Source organism: Mirounga leonina, unplaced genomic scaffold (genome assembly GCF_011800145.1).
Source record: "Mirounga leonina isolate KUSES-001 unplaced genomic scaffold, KU_Mleo_1.0 Mir_173, whole genome shotgun sequence".
Lineage (NCBI taxonomy): Eukaryota > Metazoa > Chordata > Mammalia > Carnivora > Phocidae > Mirounga > Mirounga leonina.
The window spans coordinates 68701729-68718477 of NW_023270447.1; the positions used below are offsets into that span (position 1 = coordinate 68701729).

General features: G+C 42.9%; 1 protein-coding gene across 1 annotated transcript in view; it reads left to right on the plus strand.

The window, feature by feature from the left end:
• CSMD2 (CUB and Sushi multiple domains 2) overlaps positions 1 to 16749 on the plus strand; it is a 587452-nt gene that overhangs the window by 294054 nt on the left and 276649 nt on the right. The window contains exons 9-10 of the mRNA XM_035019158.1: positions 657 to 781; positions 10122 to 10243. Of these exons, the coding sequence (XP_034875049.1) occupies positions 657 to 781; positions 10122 to 10243 (247 nt within the window). The remainder of the gene's footprint in view (positions 1 to 656; positions 782 to 10121; positions 10244 to 16749) is intronic.

Sequence of the window (16749 nt, forward strand, 5' to 3'; positions counted from 1 at the left end):
TGCAAAGAAGGGTGGATGGCCTGGTTGGGGGGAAGACAGGGGCTGGCCTTCCTAGAGGTATAATGCAGAGGACAGTGTGGATTGAGGAATAGACACTTTCTGGAGAAGAACTGTGGCGTCTGGCATTCTTTCCTGGGCCAATCCTGGAACTGGTGCCTGTAGGCTTCAGGGGAAGAAGAGAGCTGCAGACTGCCAGGGACACACAGCACACCTGTCCCCGGGGTACAGGAACTGCCCTCACCAGTAATGACATGCCAGCAGGCAGCTTATGTCTCCCCTCATCTGGAGATCCTAGGGCCCCAAGATGGTACATCTTGTAGAGTTTCTAATAATCAAAGTATCTTCCCAGAACCCTCCATTTTCATTAAAATTTATGGGTATCATCTACCCACTCTTAGCTGTCCTAACATCTCAGAGCATGGCGGTTTTGCTCACAAAGTGACCTTTTAACTCAATCCTAAGACCATTAAATGGTCCAAAAAAAAAAAGATGAATCTTCCTTTCAGTGGAGATTTTAAGTGATAAAACAGTGGAGTAGAGATGAAGGGACAGAGGAGAAATAATGTTTGGTGTGGTACTTGTTTGTGGAGCAGGGAAGGACTTGGGCAGGCCTGGTGGGCCCAGGGCTGAGCTCACAGACACGCCTTGTCTCCCAGGTTAGGATCCAGCGTCCAGTTTACCTGCAGCGAGGGCTATGACCTGCAAGGGTCCAAGCGGATCACCTGTATGAAAGTGAGCGACATGTTTGCGGCCTGGAGCGACCACAGGCCGGTCTGCAGAGGTGAGGGTGCCCCGGGAAAGGGAGGCTGGCCTTTAACAAGGCAATATGGAACGTTGGAGAACATGCCCGGGCTGGGCAGGGAGGATGGAGCCCAGCTCCTGGTCCCTGAGGGTACACACTTGCATCCAGACTGGCTTGCCTCACTCTCGCTGTGCTCCAGGCCTTGGGTTCTGCATTCATTGACTGATTAACTTATTATATTTAGTTAACACCATCTCTGTATCAAGGCCTATGCTAGGATCAGGAGATACAAAGGTGGGGATGACAGACACGGCCCCTGCCCGGCATGGACCTTACGGTCAGGTGGGGGAGGCACATAGGAAGCAGGTTGCTAGCTCACTGCACAAAGACATCACAACTACACCTCAAGTGGAAGGGAAGTCAGCTTGAATAATGTTACCTTGATTCCCTCCAGTATAACACATATACACCCCAAACCCTCTGTCTCAATGCCTTTGTTTCTTTCCATGTGCTCAGCAATCCACAGACCTGTCACCTCTAGAAGAATGCTCTTAGCTAGGCAGGAGTCACGTGGACCATTGATATCAGAAGGCTTCTCTGTAGGAATCTTCTAACCCCACACCTGGCACATCTTGTTTTCAAAGGCCCCGCCACCCACATTCCCAGCCATCACATGCATGGCCTGAGGCTGGGCTGCCAGGGCCCCCGTCCCCCACATCTTAAAATAGTAGACCTGAATGTTTTCCTTCCCTGAGACAGGACAGCAGCTGCCTCTATGGTAGAGAAGCCCCTGGCCTCAACCCCCAGGGCAACGGTAGCTGGCTTTTCATTTCTCCTGCCCTGTGTGCATCTCTCTTCTACTATTTATGCACATGACCAGAGCTCAGCAATTGGTGCAAGACTGAGCAGTCTCTCTGGAGTTTGTGAACAAAGCCAACGGTTGCTCTCTTGAGTGCCTCTTTGGAAGAGAAGGTACATTGCCTGCCATAAAGTTACATTCTGAATCCTTCCCAGTTTAAGAAGGAGATGCTTTGCCTCTCTCCAGGCTTATATACTAAAATGAAATTGATGCACAGAAAGGGGTCCAGGAGAAAGAACTTAGATGATGATTACAGTAAGGAAGGGACAGAGTTGGAGCTGAAACCCACTCCCTTTTTTTTTTTTAATGTGTTGTTGAGTAATCTTGGAAGAAGGTCATGAAAATACTTTTGAAAGAAGCTTCAGATGTATTCATTCTCACTCAGCTTCGAGGTGGCCATGACCCACAATTAATGTACTTTGTGTTCCCACTGATCTTAGTGATATTATTTCAAAGATTCCACTTAGCTAATATTTTTTAAAAATCAAACAAAAGACAGAGTCTTAGGTATAACTCCCAGCTTTGCCACCAGCTAGCCATGGGCAGTTTGGCAAATCATCCGTTTTCCCTGGCCTTGTTTTCTTAATCATGTAGATAATGGTACCTACCCTACCCATCTTGTGCTAATGTGGGAGTTGTGGATATGGAAACATCTAATGAATCAGAAAAAGCTTGACAAGAAAACAAATATCCTCACGCTAGAATATCAGCTCAATAGGGCAAGAATGCCTAGAATGGGGCCTGGCAGATAGTAGTAGGTGTTCGATAACAGATGTTGAATGTGTGATTGAATGAATGAATAATAAGATAGCAAACATTCCACTTCCAGGGAGCCAAGAAACCAGCTGTGTAGAGAGGCATAGAATTAATCACGTCTGAGGACCAAAAGGACCCTAGGCCAATCTGTTCTTTCAAAATTCCTTTTGAGGAACCAGAATAACAGTGCCTTTGGGCCGTAGTGGAATCTGATCTCTCCCAAAACCTTTTCATTGGCAGAAGATTCTTCTCTTAGGACGGGGGATGGTTTACGTGACTATGCCCAGGGTAGGGAAGGACTGGCATTTCAGAAGGAAGTTCACAGTCAAGTGATCACGCTTATCCAGATGTGTTATGTGGCCCATTCAGGTCATGTCCAGTGATTTTGACACACTGGACTCTAAATTCTCTGCCACCCTGTTAACTGAGCTTTGGGCTAAGCTTTACACATCCGTTCTCCTCTCATCCTCTGCCGCTGGGTGGCGGAGGAAAATCATGGGAAACAAAGCCAGGCAGAATTGCATTCAAATGAAGCCCCCACCGCTTTGTAGCTGGGTGTCCTCGGGCCAGTCCCTGCACCTATCTGAATCTTTTCTCTTTTTTTCTGCTAAAAGGCAACGATTATAGAACATGACTACTCCTTGGCATTACCGTGAGGCCTAGAGGAGGTAGTGTATTGAAAGTGCTCACTTAGGGCGCCTGGGTGGCTCAGTTGGTTAAGCGACTGCCTTCGGCTCAGGTCATGATCCTGGAGTCCGGGGATTGAGTCCCGCATCGGGCTCCCTGCTTGGCGGGGAGTCTGCTTCTCCCTCTGACCCTCCTCCCTCTCATGCTGTCTCTCATTCTCCCTGTCTCAAATAAATAAATAAAATCTTTAAAAAAAAAAAAAAAAGAAAGAAAGCGCTCACTTAGAAATGATCCAGGAGCATCTGCGAGGCTTGTGTGCTATCAGGCACCGTCTGCATGCGGCCTCCCCCTGCCTGGGAGCACCCCCTCCTTAGCATCTAGGGGCTGCAGGGTTTTAGAAGCCTGTTCCCTCACTGTCTTGGCCAATTTTATCACAATCACAGCAGCTGGGGGCGCACACAGGCTTTGACCTAGAGCACAACTCTGCCTCCTATTAGCTTGCTGGCCCTGGGCAGGTTCCTGCCTCATTTTGAGCCACAGGTCCCTCCCTTGTGAACTAGGAAAACAAAACCTCCTCTCCCCGGTGCTGGCGACATTTAAACAAGCCATTTTATGGAAGGTGACCAGCGCCAACTGTGGTGGAGAGAGAGGGGCTTCTCAGCGCAGGTGAGAATATGCCATTCTCCTCCTCCTGTTCCCCCCACCCCTCCAGATAATTGGGAGGGAGGAAGAGACAAGGCAAAGCCTCCTGGGTTTGGACTTGGATGGCCTGTCCCCGGCTTCCCTGAAGGCCAAGGCCTGAGACAGAGATGAGATTCAAGGGTCCTCTCATTGTAGCAGTTTTGAAAGTTTTTCTTTTAAAAATCTCTTGTTTTTAATTAGTTAGAATCACTATCGTAATTGTAATTTTTTATAGAAGTCTAAGTGAACCCCACTTCAAGAATAAAAAGGGACAAAACTCTTTGAATTCCAGGATAGCTCTACTAATAAGCAGGTTATCAAAAGATCACATTCTAAAAAGGATTCACCACTAATAACAGTGGTATTATTTTTCCTCTAATGCATTTGAAATATGATTTGATTTTAAATATTCATTTTCCATGCAATTAATTCTGCTAAAACATGGGGCCTGGCAAATAATAGGTTCTTGAAAAATGTTGCAGGGTGACCTGAATGGATCGGTGATTGAAATGAGCGAACAATACGGGACTGTGCCCTCATTTTGGAATTTGAAATTAGGTATTCACAGGTTTTTCTTCTCTTTCCATCCCACCGAAGAAATAAGTTCCAAAAAAAAGGGGGGGGAAAGTGTTTTGAATTTCATGTGTCCTAGAGAAGTTTGATCATCTAAAGTAGATTGAGGGAAACATGAAACTTACTAATTCTCTTTAGCTCCAGAGAGACGTGGGTGGTAGAGTACAGAGCTTGGCAGAATTATTTTACAGATGGAGCCCAGTATTTAAAAATCAGCGTTTGCAGAAGCCTAATAATAAAGCAGATACAAATGGAGCTTCTTTCATTGAAGTAGGGGCAGGAGATTTAGGGTTGCCCCTCCCTCACCCCTCTCAGCAGCCCCCAAGCTACCTCCAAAGAACCCTGAGGCTCCAGGGAACACTAAACACTAAACCACTGATAGTGGATAGGACCAAATTGACAACCAGGAGACCTGGAGGCCTGGTTTCTTGTGCCCACAAATTGGTGTTGACAGAGAATAGGAACTGAGTATCAGCCCCAGATGAGATACAGTTACTGAGCCATAAAGTAGATACTCAACAGAAAACCATACTATTCTTCTCCTTTGTGGAGAAATCCCCTATTTGCTGTACAAATACACATGCATAAACACACACACTCACACACATATATCTATATATACTTGTATATCTCTAAAGAATAAAAGCCTTTTTCCCTCCCTTCCCCTATGATCCTCTGTTTTGTTGGAGGGGAGGTGGGTGGAGGGATGGGTAACTGGGTGACGGGCATTAAGGAGGGTACATGATGTAATGAGCACTGGGTGTTATATGCAATGGGTGAATGACTGAGCGCTACCTCTGAAACTAGTGATGCACTATATGTTAACTAATTGGATTTAAATGAAGTAATTTAGTAATTTAAAAAAAAAGAACAAAAGCCTTTTTATGGATAGAACACCTGACTCAGGACTCAAGAGACCTAAGTTCAAGTTCCAGCCTTGCTACTAACATACCATATGGCACAGGGTAAATTACCAAAACGTTCTGAATCATCTCCCTCATTCTCATAAGATGGGAGTGAAATGTGGGAAATAGGGCACAAACCAGCGGAATGAAAGCATGACAGTTACAGGTGGCTGTCTTCCTTCTTGGTGGCCATCACTGGATCAGCTTCCCAGGCCCACTTAAACACTAATGTTGTTCAGAGTTCTGTTTTCATCCCCTCCTCCCCTCTCTCTCCACTCTGCCCACTCCTACCCCAACCTTCCTCTCCCTTCCTTTGTAGTTATTCCCCGTAGGTAATGTACTGACAGCATGCCCCATTGTTCCCTGAGACTCATACCTATATATTTGTACTAATGATAAAGCTCCCAGTTGTTACACTATTTGTATTTGATAAAGCATTGCAGTATACATTTTCCATAATTTCTTTATAAGGTAAGTGGGAATATCCACATTTTATGTTTGGCTCAAGCTTGGAGTGGTCAGCCTTCTTGCCCAAGGGCACAAAGCTAATGGGTTGATCTGGGATTCAAACCCTGACTCCAAAGGCACTATTCTACTTGAAAATGGCACCTGGACATCCTTTAGAGTCAATATTCTGGATGGAAGCACATAAAACAATACCCTTTTCCCTACTTTTTGGTTAACTTTTATTTTGATTTAATTGTAAACTCAAAGACAATTTAAAGGAAGCGTACAAAGAACAATACACTCTTTACCCAGATTTAAACAACTAATTTTGAGGACTTAACGAACAAGAAGGAAGCTGAAAAGGATCAGTCAGAGAAGTAGGAGAAGAGCCAAGAGGCACCATGAAAGCCAAAGAATGTGAATTTCACAAAGAGAGAAGGTTCAATAGAATCAGATCCTCCAGAGAGGTCAAGTGCAGCAGAGAGCAGAAAGCAACCACTGGGGTTAAGTGGCTCAACTGAATGGCAAATGTTTGAAGTTGCCTCTGTAAGAAATTGTCAAGGAAACTGAACAAAGACAAGGGAGAGGGCTGACCTGAGCTGAAGCTTCAATTACTATGGAAACCATGAAGCTAGGTGGTAGACTTCATCAATGACAGATATAAGACTGTTGAGGGCATAAGGGTATTGGTAAAGGTCTTGAAGTCCAGACTGGGTAGTGAAGGGGAAGAGCCAGGTAGAGGTCGATAGGCAGGGAGAAATGAGGGAGCCAGAGGGCTGGAGGGGCCTATATTTTGGACAGCAGGTCCACTGAAACCAAGTCACTCTGCTGGGTACAGAAGCAGCAGGGCAAAGAATGGGATGATGGAGTTTAAGATCTCATAGGTGGACTTATGAGAATCCACCAGAACAGCAGGCCCTGGCTATGCTCATAGACATGGTTGACCTTGGGCAAGGGTACCAGATCTCATGAGGAGGGCTGGCCTCTGAAAGGTGAAGGAGCCATCTCTCTGTTGGAACCAGAAGGGAAGAAGTAGATGAGCACATAAGCAGATAAGAATGCAGATTTGGGATATGGGAGAGAGGGTGTGCCCACCAGATGTCCTCTGTTTCATCCACAGGGACTGAAGCAAGGTCATCAACTGAGAGTGAGGAGAGACCAGGGGAAGGGTGAGAGGTCTGGGGACATGGAGAGGGCATCTGTCTTTGAGCAGAGCATAGAGCTGAATGGCAGAGTCACTGGGCAATATCTAGGATTCTTTGAGGTGGGTAATCATGAATTTATAGTGGTGTCACTCTTCCTACTCATGTGACTTATCTCTAGCAAAGCTTGACTCTATGAGGGCAGGCCTGGAGAATGTAGGTTGAGGGGTTCATCCGTGATTGCTGTCATCCAAGCTGATAAAAGGAGCAAGAGACTTGGGTGGATTTGTAAGAAAATGATCATAATGGTAGACCATGGGATCTAAGTGGGATAAGGATGGAAGAGAGGACAGGGAACTTAGGGCTAAAGAGACAACACTGGTGTCAATGGGGTGAGATCTCAGTGAAGATCAATGGAGAGTACCTCTGTGGGGTCAGCTAACATTTGTGGAAGGAGATACTGGGGGGCGGGAGAAAACTCTCCACTGCAGAGGACAGCAGGGAAAGCACTGGCCTGGGGAGAAGGAGCCAGACTTCAGTCAAGGCAGGAGTTGGAGTGGGAGGTTTTGAAAGATGTAGCTACAAGTTGAGGTTTGTTTGTATTAGAATTGGTGGTGGGGACATGGTTTGAGAGGCCTAGGAAAAGGGCAAGGAGGGAGGTCAGGAGCAGGAGAGGCAAGGGAAGGCAGCATGGAAGAAGGTGGGAATAAGATTTGGGGAGAAGGGAGAACACCAGAGGCACTTACATCTGGAGTAGCTCGCTTTCTGGTGCCAAGCTATTTCCATGCCAGGATTGGCTGTGGGTCCCAGTGGTGTCTCCCAAAGGTCCCCTGGGTTGCTGTCTGCAGAGCTTAGGCACAAAAGGTGCTGGAGAAGTCACTTCTGGAAGTTATCCAGAAGAATATTTGATGGGAAAAGGCAAATAGAGAAACAGCAACATGTGTTTATTCATTTATTCAGATGTTGTCTGAGCACCTCCCATTTTGCCAGCCTGTGTGGGTGGCATTGATGAGCTAACCATCCTGTGGTGGGATCCCAGGGGCTGTCTGTTCAGGGGGATGTCTGTCCACAGACCCCCCTCCCCCTGACCCTACCCAGACAGCGGAGGGAAAAAGCTGGTGCTCCAGTCTGAACCTATTTTAAGGTGCTCCCATGTTAGCTGTTTGCACATTGTAATAAATTATTTAAGCCCTTAAAGTGGTAAATGCCTTTTTGACCTGTTCTCTCTAATGACCTTCGGCATATATTAACAATGCAAATACCATCTAATTTCCAGAAACAAGTGCAGGATAAATTGAGTCTGAAGGTGAGGGCTTTTAAGGCAGCAAAACCTGACTTTGCAGAAGAGGTATAAATGGTGCTGGTGGAGATTTGTAGGAATTACCTATAGGGCTAGGGTTCTGAATCCACAAGTCCCCCTTGCAAAGGTAGGGCGGGATCATGGTTTTGGTTTTGATGGTCTTTTTCTAATTTGTGTACTAATGTTCTCAGCCATGGGAAAAATTCCTAAGTGAAGAAATCAAGGAAGGTAGGAAAAAGATTTTTGGCCTTTAGAAATGAATGAACATGGCTTTGGGAGTCCCATAGTCCCCTTTGTGGAATATTGATGACGTCCCAGGACCTGAATGAGTCTTCCCATCCAGTATCTCATCCAATTTCATCCTCACCATGCTTCAATGAGGTGGTATCACTAGCCCCATTTTACAGATGAAGTAGAATCAGAGAGCCTTTCCAACTTGACCAGCAAATGGATTTCAAATCTAGAAGGCTAAGCTGGTAAACCCCACAGCCTATGCTCTCCTCACCATGGTCCAGTTGTATCAAGTACAATCTGTGAATCTAAGAGTTTCCCAGCACAGAATTACAGGCACAGTGAGCTGTACGTGAAGGGGATGGAGGAAAGGGTTCCTCTAGGGCTTTTTTCAAACTTGACTCAACTGCCATTGGAGCTCCTGAGGGAGAAGATCCTTCTGGTATAAGACCGGGGCCAGCCACCAGAAGGAACATCCTTGATGAGGGTGCTGTCCCAGTAGAGAAGGAGCAATTCGGAGCCAGCAGCCTCTTACAAATAACCCTCTGACAACACTTGCTCTGCTTGATCGTGGCTGTTTGCACACCTGCTTCCCCCGCTTACTGGTGGCCCTTTCGAGAGGAAGGGTGTGTCCTAGATATTTTTCTCTCCCCACATTCTGCCTGGCCCATGACAGGCACTCAATATATGTGGGAATGAGTGAGTGCAGGAGCAAGTGCAGGAAATGAGCAGATTAATTATGTCCGGGGGCTGTGGAAGCTGCTTCCCAGGCCCTCCAAGAAGGCTTTCCCAGGAAAGGTTTATCGTGGCTGTTATCCACCTACGGAGAGGAGCCCTAGGATATTTTGCCCCATCGAAGGAAACCCGGTTTGACACGACTTTCATTTTATATACTTAAGCTTGTTGAGTTTGCTCACTATTTCTTTACTGTTAGGCACTTTGCCTACAATTAGGATAAATTGCCATGTGGGCAGCAACAGAACAGACTCATAGAACTCTTTATTAAAATAGCTGAGCGCTAACACTGAAGAATGATGTGGCCAGAACTAAAGAGCACGTTTTTAAAGAAGGCAAACACCTAGGTACAATGTAGTACCTTAACTGTTATCAATCACTACTTAATCTAATTAGTTTAGAAGCTATTTTAAAGAGCTTAATTAGATTAAGCTGTGATTGATAACACTTTATATCTACTTGAGTAGAGCACTTCTTCTAATTCACCTTGAATCTTTATGCTTCCAGTCAAAAGCCTATTTCAGACATGTGCTGAGCATGGGGAAGGAATTGGGAAGTATTTGATTGGCCCTGAAATCACTCCGGGTACCTGGCACTGGGCTGAGCTGGGGGCCTTGGCAGAGTCCTTGGGTGCAGACATTCTCGGGCCGCATGGGGTGGCTTTGACAAGGACATCCTGAGATTCTACTTCAAGAGGCTGAGAGCAAATGGGGAAACACAGGTCAGCAGAGCAAGGGGCGAGCAGCTCAGCACTTCCATAGGTGCCTGGGGCCTACCTGGCTTTAGGTCAGCATGAGTTGTACTAGCCTACACCATCCTGGGGGAGATGAGCTGCTCAATCACAGTGGAGTCAGGATAGGGAGGCTTGCTTAGCCTGACCACAGAAGTTCATCATTGCCTACAGAGCAGCAGGTGAGGACTTGCAGGCCTGCCCCTCCACCAGTGTTCCCAGAACTGTGACTTTCCTTTGAGCCTGCGGAGAACTGGGGAAGGAAATAGGAAGCAGGTTATATCTGGGGTGGGACTATACAGACTCCAGGCTCTTCTGGCTGGAAGTAGGAGGGGGGATGGGAACTGGATCTAGTCTAAACTAAGATGCTTGCCTTTCATCTCCTCTCTGCAGCCCGCATGTGTGATGCCCACCTTCGAGGCCCCTCGGGCATCATTACCTCCCCCAATTTCCCTATTCAGTATGACAACAATGCACACTGTGTGTGGATCATCACAGCACTCAACCCTGCCAAGGTAAGGCTCCTGGGGTGGATGGGGAGAATCCTGTGGGCAGGTCTGGCTTGGGAACAGTTAGTCTCCAAGGGGTTTCAAACCCAGAACTTGGTTGTGGTAGATTCTCTGCAGGAAATTCTTAAAAATTGTTTTTTTATTAAATATCAAGTAGTTAAAAAGCATATTTGTAAAAGAGTAAAATATATTCAATTTTTTTATTTATTTATTTTTTATTCTTATGTTAATCCCCATACATTACAACATTAGTTTTAGATGAAGTGTTCCATGATTCATTGTTTGTGCACAACACCCAGTGCTCCATGCAGAATGTGCCCTCCTCAATACCCACCACCAGGCTAACCCATCCTCCCACCCCGCTCCCCTCTAGAACCCTGTTTGTTTTTCAGAAAGAACATCAATACAACAAACAATTGCTTAGTCATCTCCCAACTTAAGAAAAAAAAAAAATACAGTCACCTTAGTGATGCGTGTCCCTCACCAACCCCATTCCATTCCCTATCCCTCAGGTACCTTGACTATGTACTTATTGTTCCTCTGCTTTTCTTTATAGTCTGCATACAAATGTGTATCCTTAAAAATATATTATTTAGTAAGCCAGCATTTGAGCCTCATAGAAACATACTCATGTCATATATATTCTTAATCAACTTCACTCAAAATTATATCCCTAAGATTTGTCTGTTGGTGTGTGTAGTTTGCCCTGCTATATACATCTCTTCACATGTTTATTTCACATTTAGTTTTTTTCTATGCAATGCCCTTTGTTCTCTCATGTACAAGTATCTTGCCAAGATCCACAAAACAACCCGTTAGAATCTTTAATTATACCAAAACAACAGATCAATTGGAGAAGAACTGATATCTTTATTATACTGAGTCTTCCCATCCATGAGTATGGTATATCTATTTCCTTAGGGCTGTCAGTAAACTTGTGTAATTTTTTTCCATTATAGATCTTGTTTGTTTCTTAATATATGTACTTCTAGATATCTTATATTTATTGTTACTATTATAAATCATATCTTTTAAAATTTCATTTTCTCCCAAGTTCTTGCTAGTATTTAGAGATGCAGTTAATTTTTATTCTTTGGTTTTTTAATATGGCAATTCTTGTAATGATTTATCTATGAATTACTTGGGGTTTCTAGAAAGGACAAAGGATGATGGTTTTATTTCTTCCTTTCCAATCCTTATACCTTCTCTTTATTCTTTTTCTTGCCCTAACGTTCTGGCTAGACCCTCCAGTATAATGTCAATTATTGTGATGATGGTGGGCACACTTGTCATTGTTTGATGTTAAATAGAATGTTTTTATCATTAAGTATGATGTTTGCTGAAGTTTTTTTTCTAATTTATGGCTCCCTTCTGACTCTAGTTTTCTAAGTGCTTTTATTGTGAATAAATGTAGCGTTTTATCAAGCACCTTTCTATATCTATTGATATAATCATAATTTGCTCCTTAATTTTCTTAGTGTGGTGAATTACATCGGTAGATTTTTCTAATGTCAAACCAACCTTTCATTCCTGGGATAAACCCAACTTGGTAATTTAGTATTAGAAGGTAAATAAACATCTAAGTGTTATAAATGTCTATATTTGATTTGCTAATATTTTGTTTAGTAATTTGCTTCCATTTTGTTAGTGAGATTGGCCTTTTTTTTTTTTCATCTTACGTATTACCCTTGCCAGATTTTTTTCAAGAAGACATTGTTAGCCTCAAAAAATGATTTGGCCAGTGTATCTTCTCTTTCTATCCTATGGAGTTAATAGTAGAGGTTGGAATAACTTTTACCTCAGAAATTTGGTGGAACTTTTCAGCAGAACTATCTGGATTTGGTGTTCCTTTGTTGGAAGATTTCAAACTATAGATTTAATACTTTTAATGACTAAAAGACTATTAGATTATCTTATTTTTTTCTTGAGTCCATTTTAGTAAGTTTTCAAATTTATTGGCCATAAAGTTGTGTATACTATCTCTCACTATATATATTTTATTCCCTCTTTTATTTCTAATTTTGTATCTCTTTTTTATCAACATTGCCAGAGGTTTCACATTTTTAATTCTTTGCAAAGAACCGATTTTAGTTTTGTTAATATTTCTTTTGATATGTTTATTTTCTATTTCACCAGTTTCTTTCCTTCTGTTATATTTGGGTATGTTCTGGGTTTATACTCCTTTTTTAGCATCCTAACTTTGATGCTTAATTCATTATTTTTCAATATTATTTAAGCATCTAAGGCTACAAATTTCCCTCTGAGGACTATTTTGGCTACATTCCCACAGGTTTTGTAGGTAGTATTTCTGTTATCCTTCAGTTCTGAATATTTTCCAATTCCATTATTCTTTTATCTTTCAACCATGAGTTTTTTAGAAATATTCCTTAATTTCCAAATAGAGGATTTGTCTAGCTGTCTTTTTGTTACTGATCTAAAGCTTGTGGTCAGAGAACATTGTATTTGAATCATTTGAAATTTGTTGAGACTTTTAGGATCAGGAATGTCATTTTTCACATATATTCTTTGTGTGTTTGAAAAAATAAGCTGTATTTTGCAGTTTTTGTGTTCTAATATCTTCATTACATCACCCTTGCTAATTGTGCTTATATCTTTTATATCTTCATTGTTTTGCCGTCTTTATCAGTCAACTGCAAGAGAAGGCAAATTAAAATTTCCCACTATGGGGGCGCCTGGGTGGCTCAGTCGTTAAGCGTCTGCCTTCGGCTCAGGTCATGATCCCAGGGTCCTGGGATCGAGCCCCGCATCGGGCTCCCTGCTTGGCGGGAAGCCTGCTTCTCCCTCTCCCACTCCCCCTGCTTGTGTTGTCTCTCTCTCTCTCTGTCAAATAAAATCTCTAAAAAAAAAAAAAAAATTCCCACTATGATGGTGGTTTGCCTAATATTCCTTGAAGTTCTGTCAGTTTTTGCTTTATATATTTTGAGACTGCTGTTAGAGCTTGCAAGTTGAGAACTTTATATCTTGCTGATGAATTGAGCTTTTTCAAAAATAGTTATTTAATGACTCTCTTTACCTATAGTAATGCTTTTGACTTTAAAGCTTTTACCCCCACCTATTCCATCAGTTTTTTGTTTGTTTTTTGGTTTTTGGTTTTTTTAGTTTTGGTTTAATAAATCATTCCTGTTCTCTTGCTTTCAACCTTTCTACTTCCTTATGCTTTATATATGTCTTGTATATAGCTGGATTTTTAAAAATCCCCTCTGGCAATTCATCTTTCAACTGAAAAAGTTAGACCATTTAAATTATACTATCATTTGTATTTTTTAGGGTTAACCCTAGATGTCTAGTGTTAATATGCATACTTAGCAAAGTCTAATGTAAATAGTAATTTTATGTTCCCCCTGAAAAGTCAGAGGTCTTAGAACACTGACTTTAATGACTCCTTCCCAATTCATACTCTATGGTGCGTGTATTTTCATGTTGCCTTTCTTTTGCTCACAAGTCATTATTGCTCTTGTTTAATAACACTAATGTCCATTTAGATTTACTCACACATCTACTGTTTTGTTCACTATTTCTTCTTGTATATCAGTCCTTCTCTTTGGAATTACTTTCTTTCTGTCCAAAGTACATGCTTTGGAATTTATTGCCCTGTTAATGACAAACTTTCTTAGTTCTTGTTTGTCTTAAAATTTCTGTTCTCCCCTTGTTCTTGAAAGAACACTGCTATTCACTAAGTATTTGATTCTTGTTTGATAATTACGTTCTCTCTGCCCATGGAAATATTATCCCAATGTCTTCTAGCTCCCATTGTTGCTGTAAGTTTATTGTCATTCCTTTGTATGATATTCTTCTGGCTGCTTTTATGGTCTTTTCCTTGTCTTTATTGTTCTGCAGTTTCATGATCAAGTGTCTCGTTGTGGATATCTTGGCATTTATCCTGATTGACTTCATTAAGCTCTGGAATCTGTAGATTTTTATCTTTCATCAGTTTGGGGAAATTTTTAGCCATTGTCTTTTCAACTGTTTTCTCTCCTTTATTCTCTCTCTTTTCTGCTCCTGAAAGCCTGACAAGACATGTTAATATTTCTCACTTCATCTTCTATGTTTCTTAACTTCTGTAATTTTCTGTCATTCTCTTCACCATTTCTCTGTTGAGCTACATCTAACCTCTGTTGAATTCATTCACTGAAGATTTTTTTTTTCTTAAATTTATTTGACAGAGAGAGAGAGAGACAGCCAGAGAGGGAACACAAGCAGGGGGAGTGGGAGAGGGAGAAGCAGGCTTCCCGCCAAGCAGGGAGCCCGATGCGGGGCTCGATCCCAGGACCCTGGGATCATGACTTGAGCCGAAGGCAGATGCTTAATGACTGAGCCACCCAGGTGCCCCTGAAGATTTATTTTAATTTCAAATAGCACCATTCATATTTTAGGAGATCATATTTGGTTTTCAAAAAGTGTTCTTGATCGTATTTTATAGTAGTTTGCCCCCTACTCATATGTTCCTTAATTCTTTAAGTATGTTAAACATATTTATTTTATACCCTGTATCTGTTAATCCCAATATCAGAAGTCTTTGCAAGTTTGATTCTGTTGTCTGTTGTTTCTCACTTCTTGTCTCCCAGAACCATGTTTCCTTCCTTGTCCTGTCTGTAATTCTGTGTGGGTAGAATCATAAACTTTGTCTGTGAGACTTCTTTGAGACCTAGGTAGAAGGTGGTTTCTCCCAGAGAGAGTTTACATTCGCTTCTGCCCAGTGCCTGGGAGCATTACTAGCCAGAAACCTCTCATACTAAATTCTCAGTATGAAGGTTTCAACCCACCCAAGTAACGTGCAAACCCATGTGAAGGCAGACTTATTGTGAAGGAGTCTCGGGGGAAGTTTTCTGTTTGCGTCCACTTAGTGTCAAGGTCTCAGATAAGTAATCAGCCTCCAGATCCAGCCAGAGGACAGTAGTGGCAGATGAGAAGGAAGGCAGTCTTACTTCTCTCTCACCCTCACACTATGGGTGCAGCTTTAATTAGCCCAACTTTATTCAGGGGTGTCATACTAGAGTCCTCACCTTTGTGGGTCCTGACCTTTGTCTCCTGTTCCCTCTTCTCCACAAGGCCCTGAAAATCAGAGCTCTACTTCACCAGTTTTTAAATATGCACCCAAGGCCAATGCCAGCTTCATGCTCTGAGTCATAGTTTGGATCCCTACAGTCACTGGGTTTGGACTCTGAGTATTCTTACTTTATTAGTCTGCCCAGGCTGCCATAACAAAACAAAACAGACTGGGTGGCCTTAACAGGGGACATTTATTTTCTCACAGTTCTGGAAGCTAGAAATTCACAATCAAGGTGCCAGCAAATTCAGTTTCTGGTGAGGCCTCTTCCTAGCTTGTAGATGGCCTCCTCATATGGCCTTTACTCTCTATGCATGCAGAGAGAGAAACTCTCTGGTGTCTTCTGCTTCTCTTATAAGGACACCAATCCCGTTGGATTAGGGCTCTACCCTTATGACCTCATTTAACCTTAATTACCTCCGTAAAGGCCCCGTCTCCAAATTCCATTACACTGGGGGTTAAGGCTTTAACATATGAATTTTAGAGAGATGTAATTCAGTTCATAGTATTTACTAATTTGTAAAAAAAAAAAGCTTTTTTTTTTTCCTTTTTAAATTTTACTCAACATTTTAAAATTGTTTGGTCAGAGTGCTTAGGACCACAGTGCTGGGGACAATGGAAACAGATTTCCTCTGCAAGGCATATTACAAAGAAAGACTCACATTTCATCAAACCATTTGGTGATGAACCTAGTCAATGGGGAGAGATGCTTCAGCCACATGGGGGTGGAGTCTGGATCAGAAGAAGGACTTCCTATCACAAAGTTATTAAGTTGTTGATGAGAAGGCTCTTTCTTGGGTATTGTTAAAGATGCTTATCTCAATTTTCTTTTGAACCTGAAGATGAGGTGCAGGGGAAAGTGTAAATAAGGCCTGAGAAGTTTCTGAGAAACAATTCAATTCACCCTCCCCCCAGCCCCCCAGAAGAGCTAGTCTTACCTGGTGTGTGGAGTTCAGTGGCTCCATATCAGTCACTCCCTCACGTGTCCTGCAGGAGGTCATGCCAGTCTGGGTTCCTGAAGCCAGCCCTCTGAAGGGTACTCCCTCAGAGTCAAGCTATGAAAAAGGATGTTCCTGTCATCTCCATGGGTTCTTTATGAGCTTCAGGTAGTGCTGAGGAGCCCAGAGAGGCTGAAGGGAGTCCCTTACTGATACCACACTGGAGGAGAGGCAGGGAGCATTGTGTGCAGAAAGAAGGGTGTTAAGTGTGGCAACCAGAAATCCAAGACTGAAGAATCAGAGCTGCCTTCCTGCAAACATCAGGGAAGATGCATAATGTGTTCCTAACCCTGTTCACTGGCCCACAGGAGAGATACAGGTGTGTCAAGGACTGCCAGTCCAATCACCCTTGGAATATCCCCCTCAGAGAAAAGCCCAGTCTCTCCAAGTTCACAATATGTCTTATGAGATGAGCACTCACTCATTCATTGACTATAGATATGATC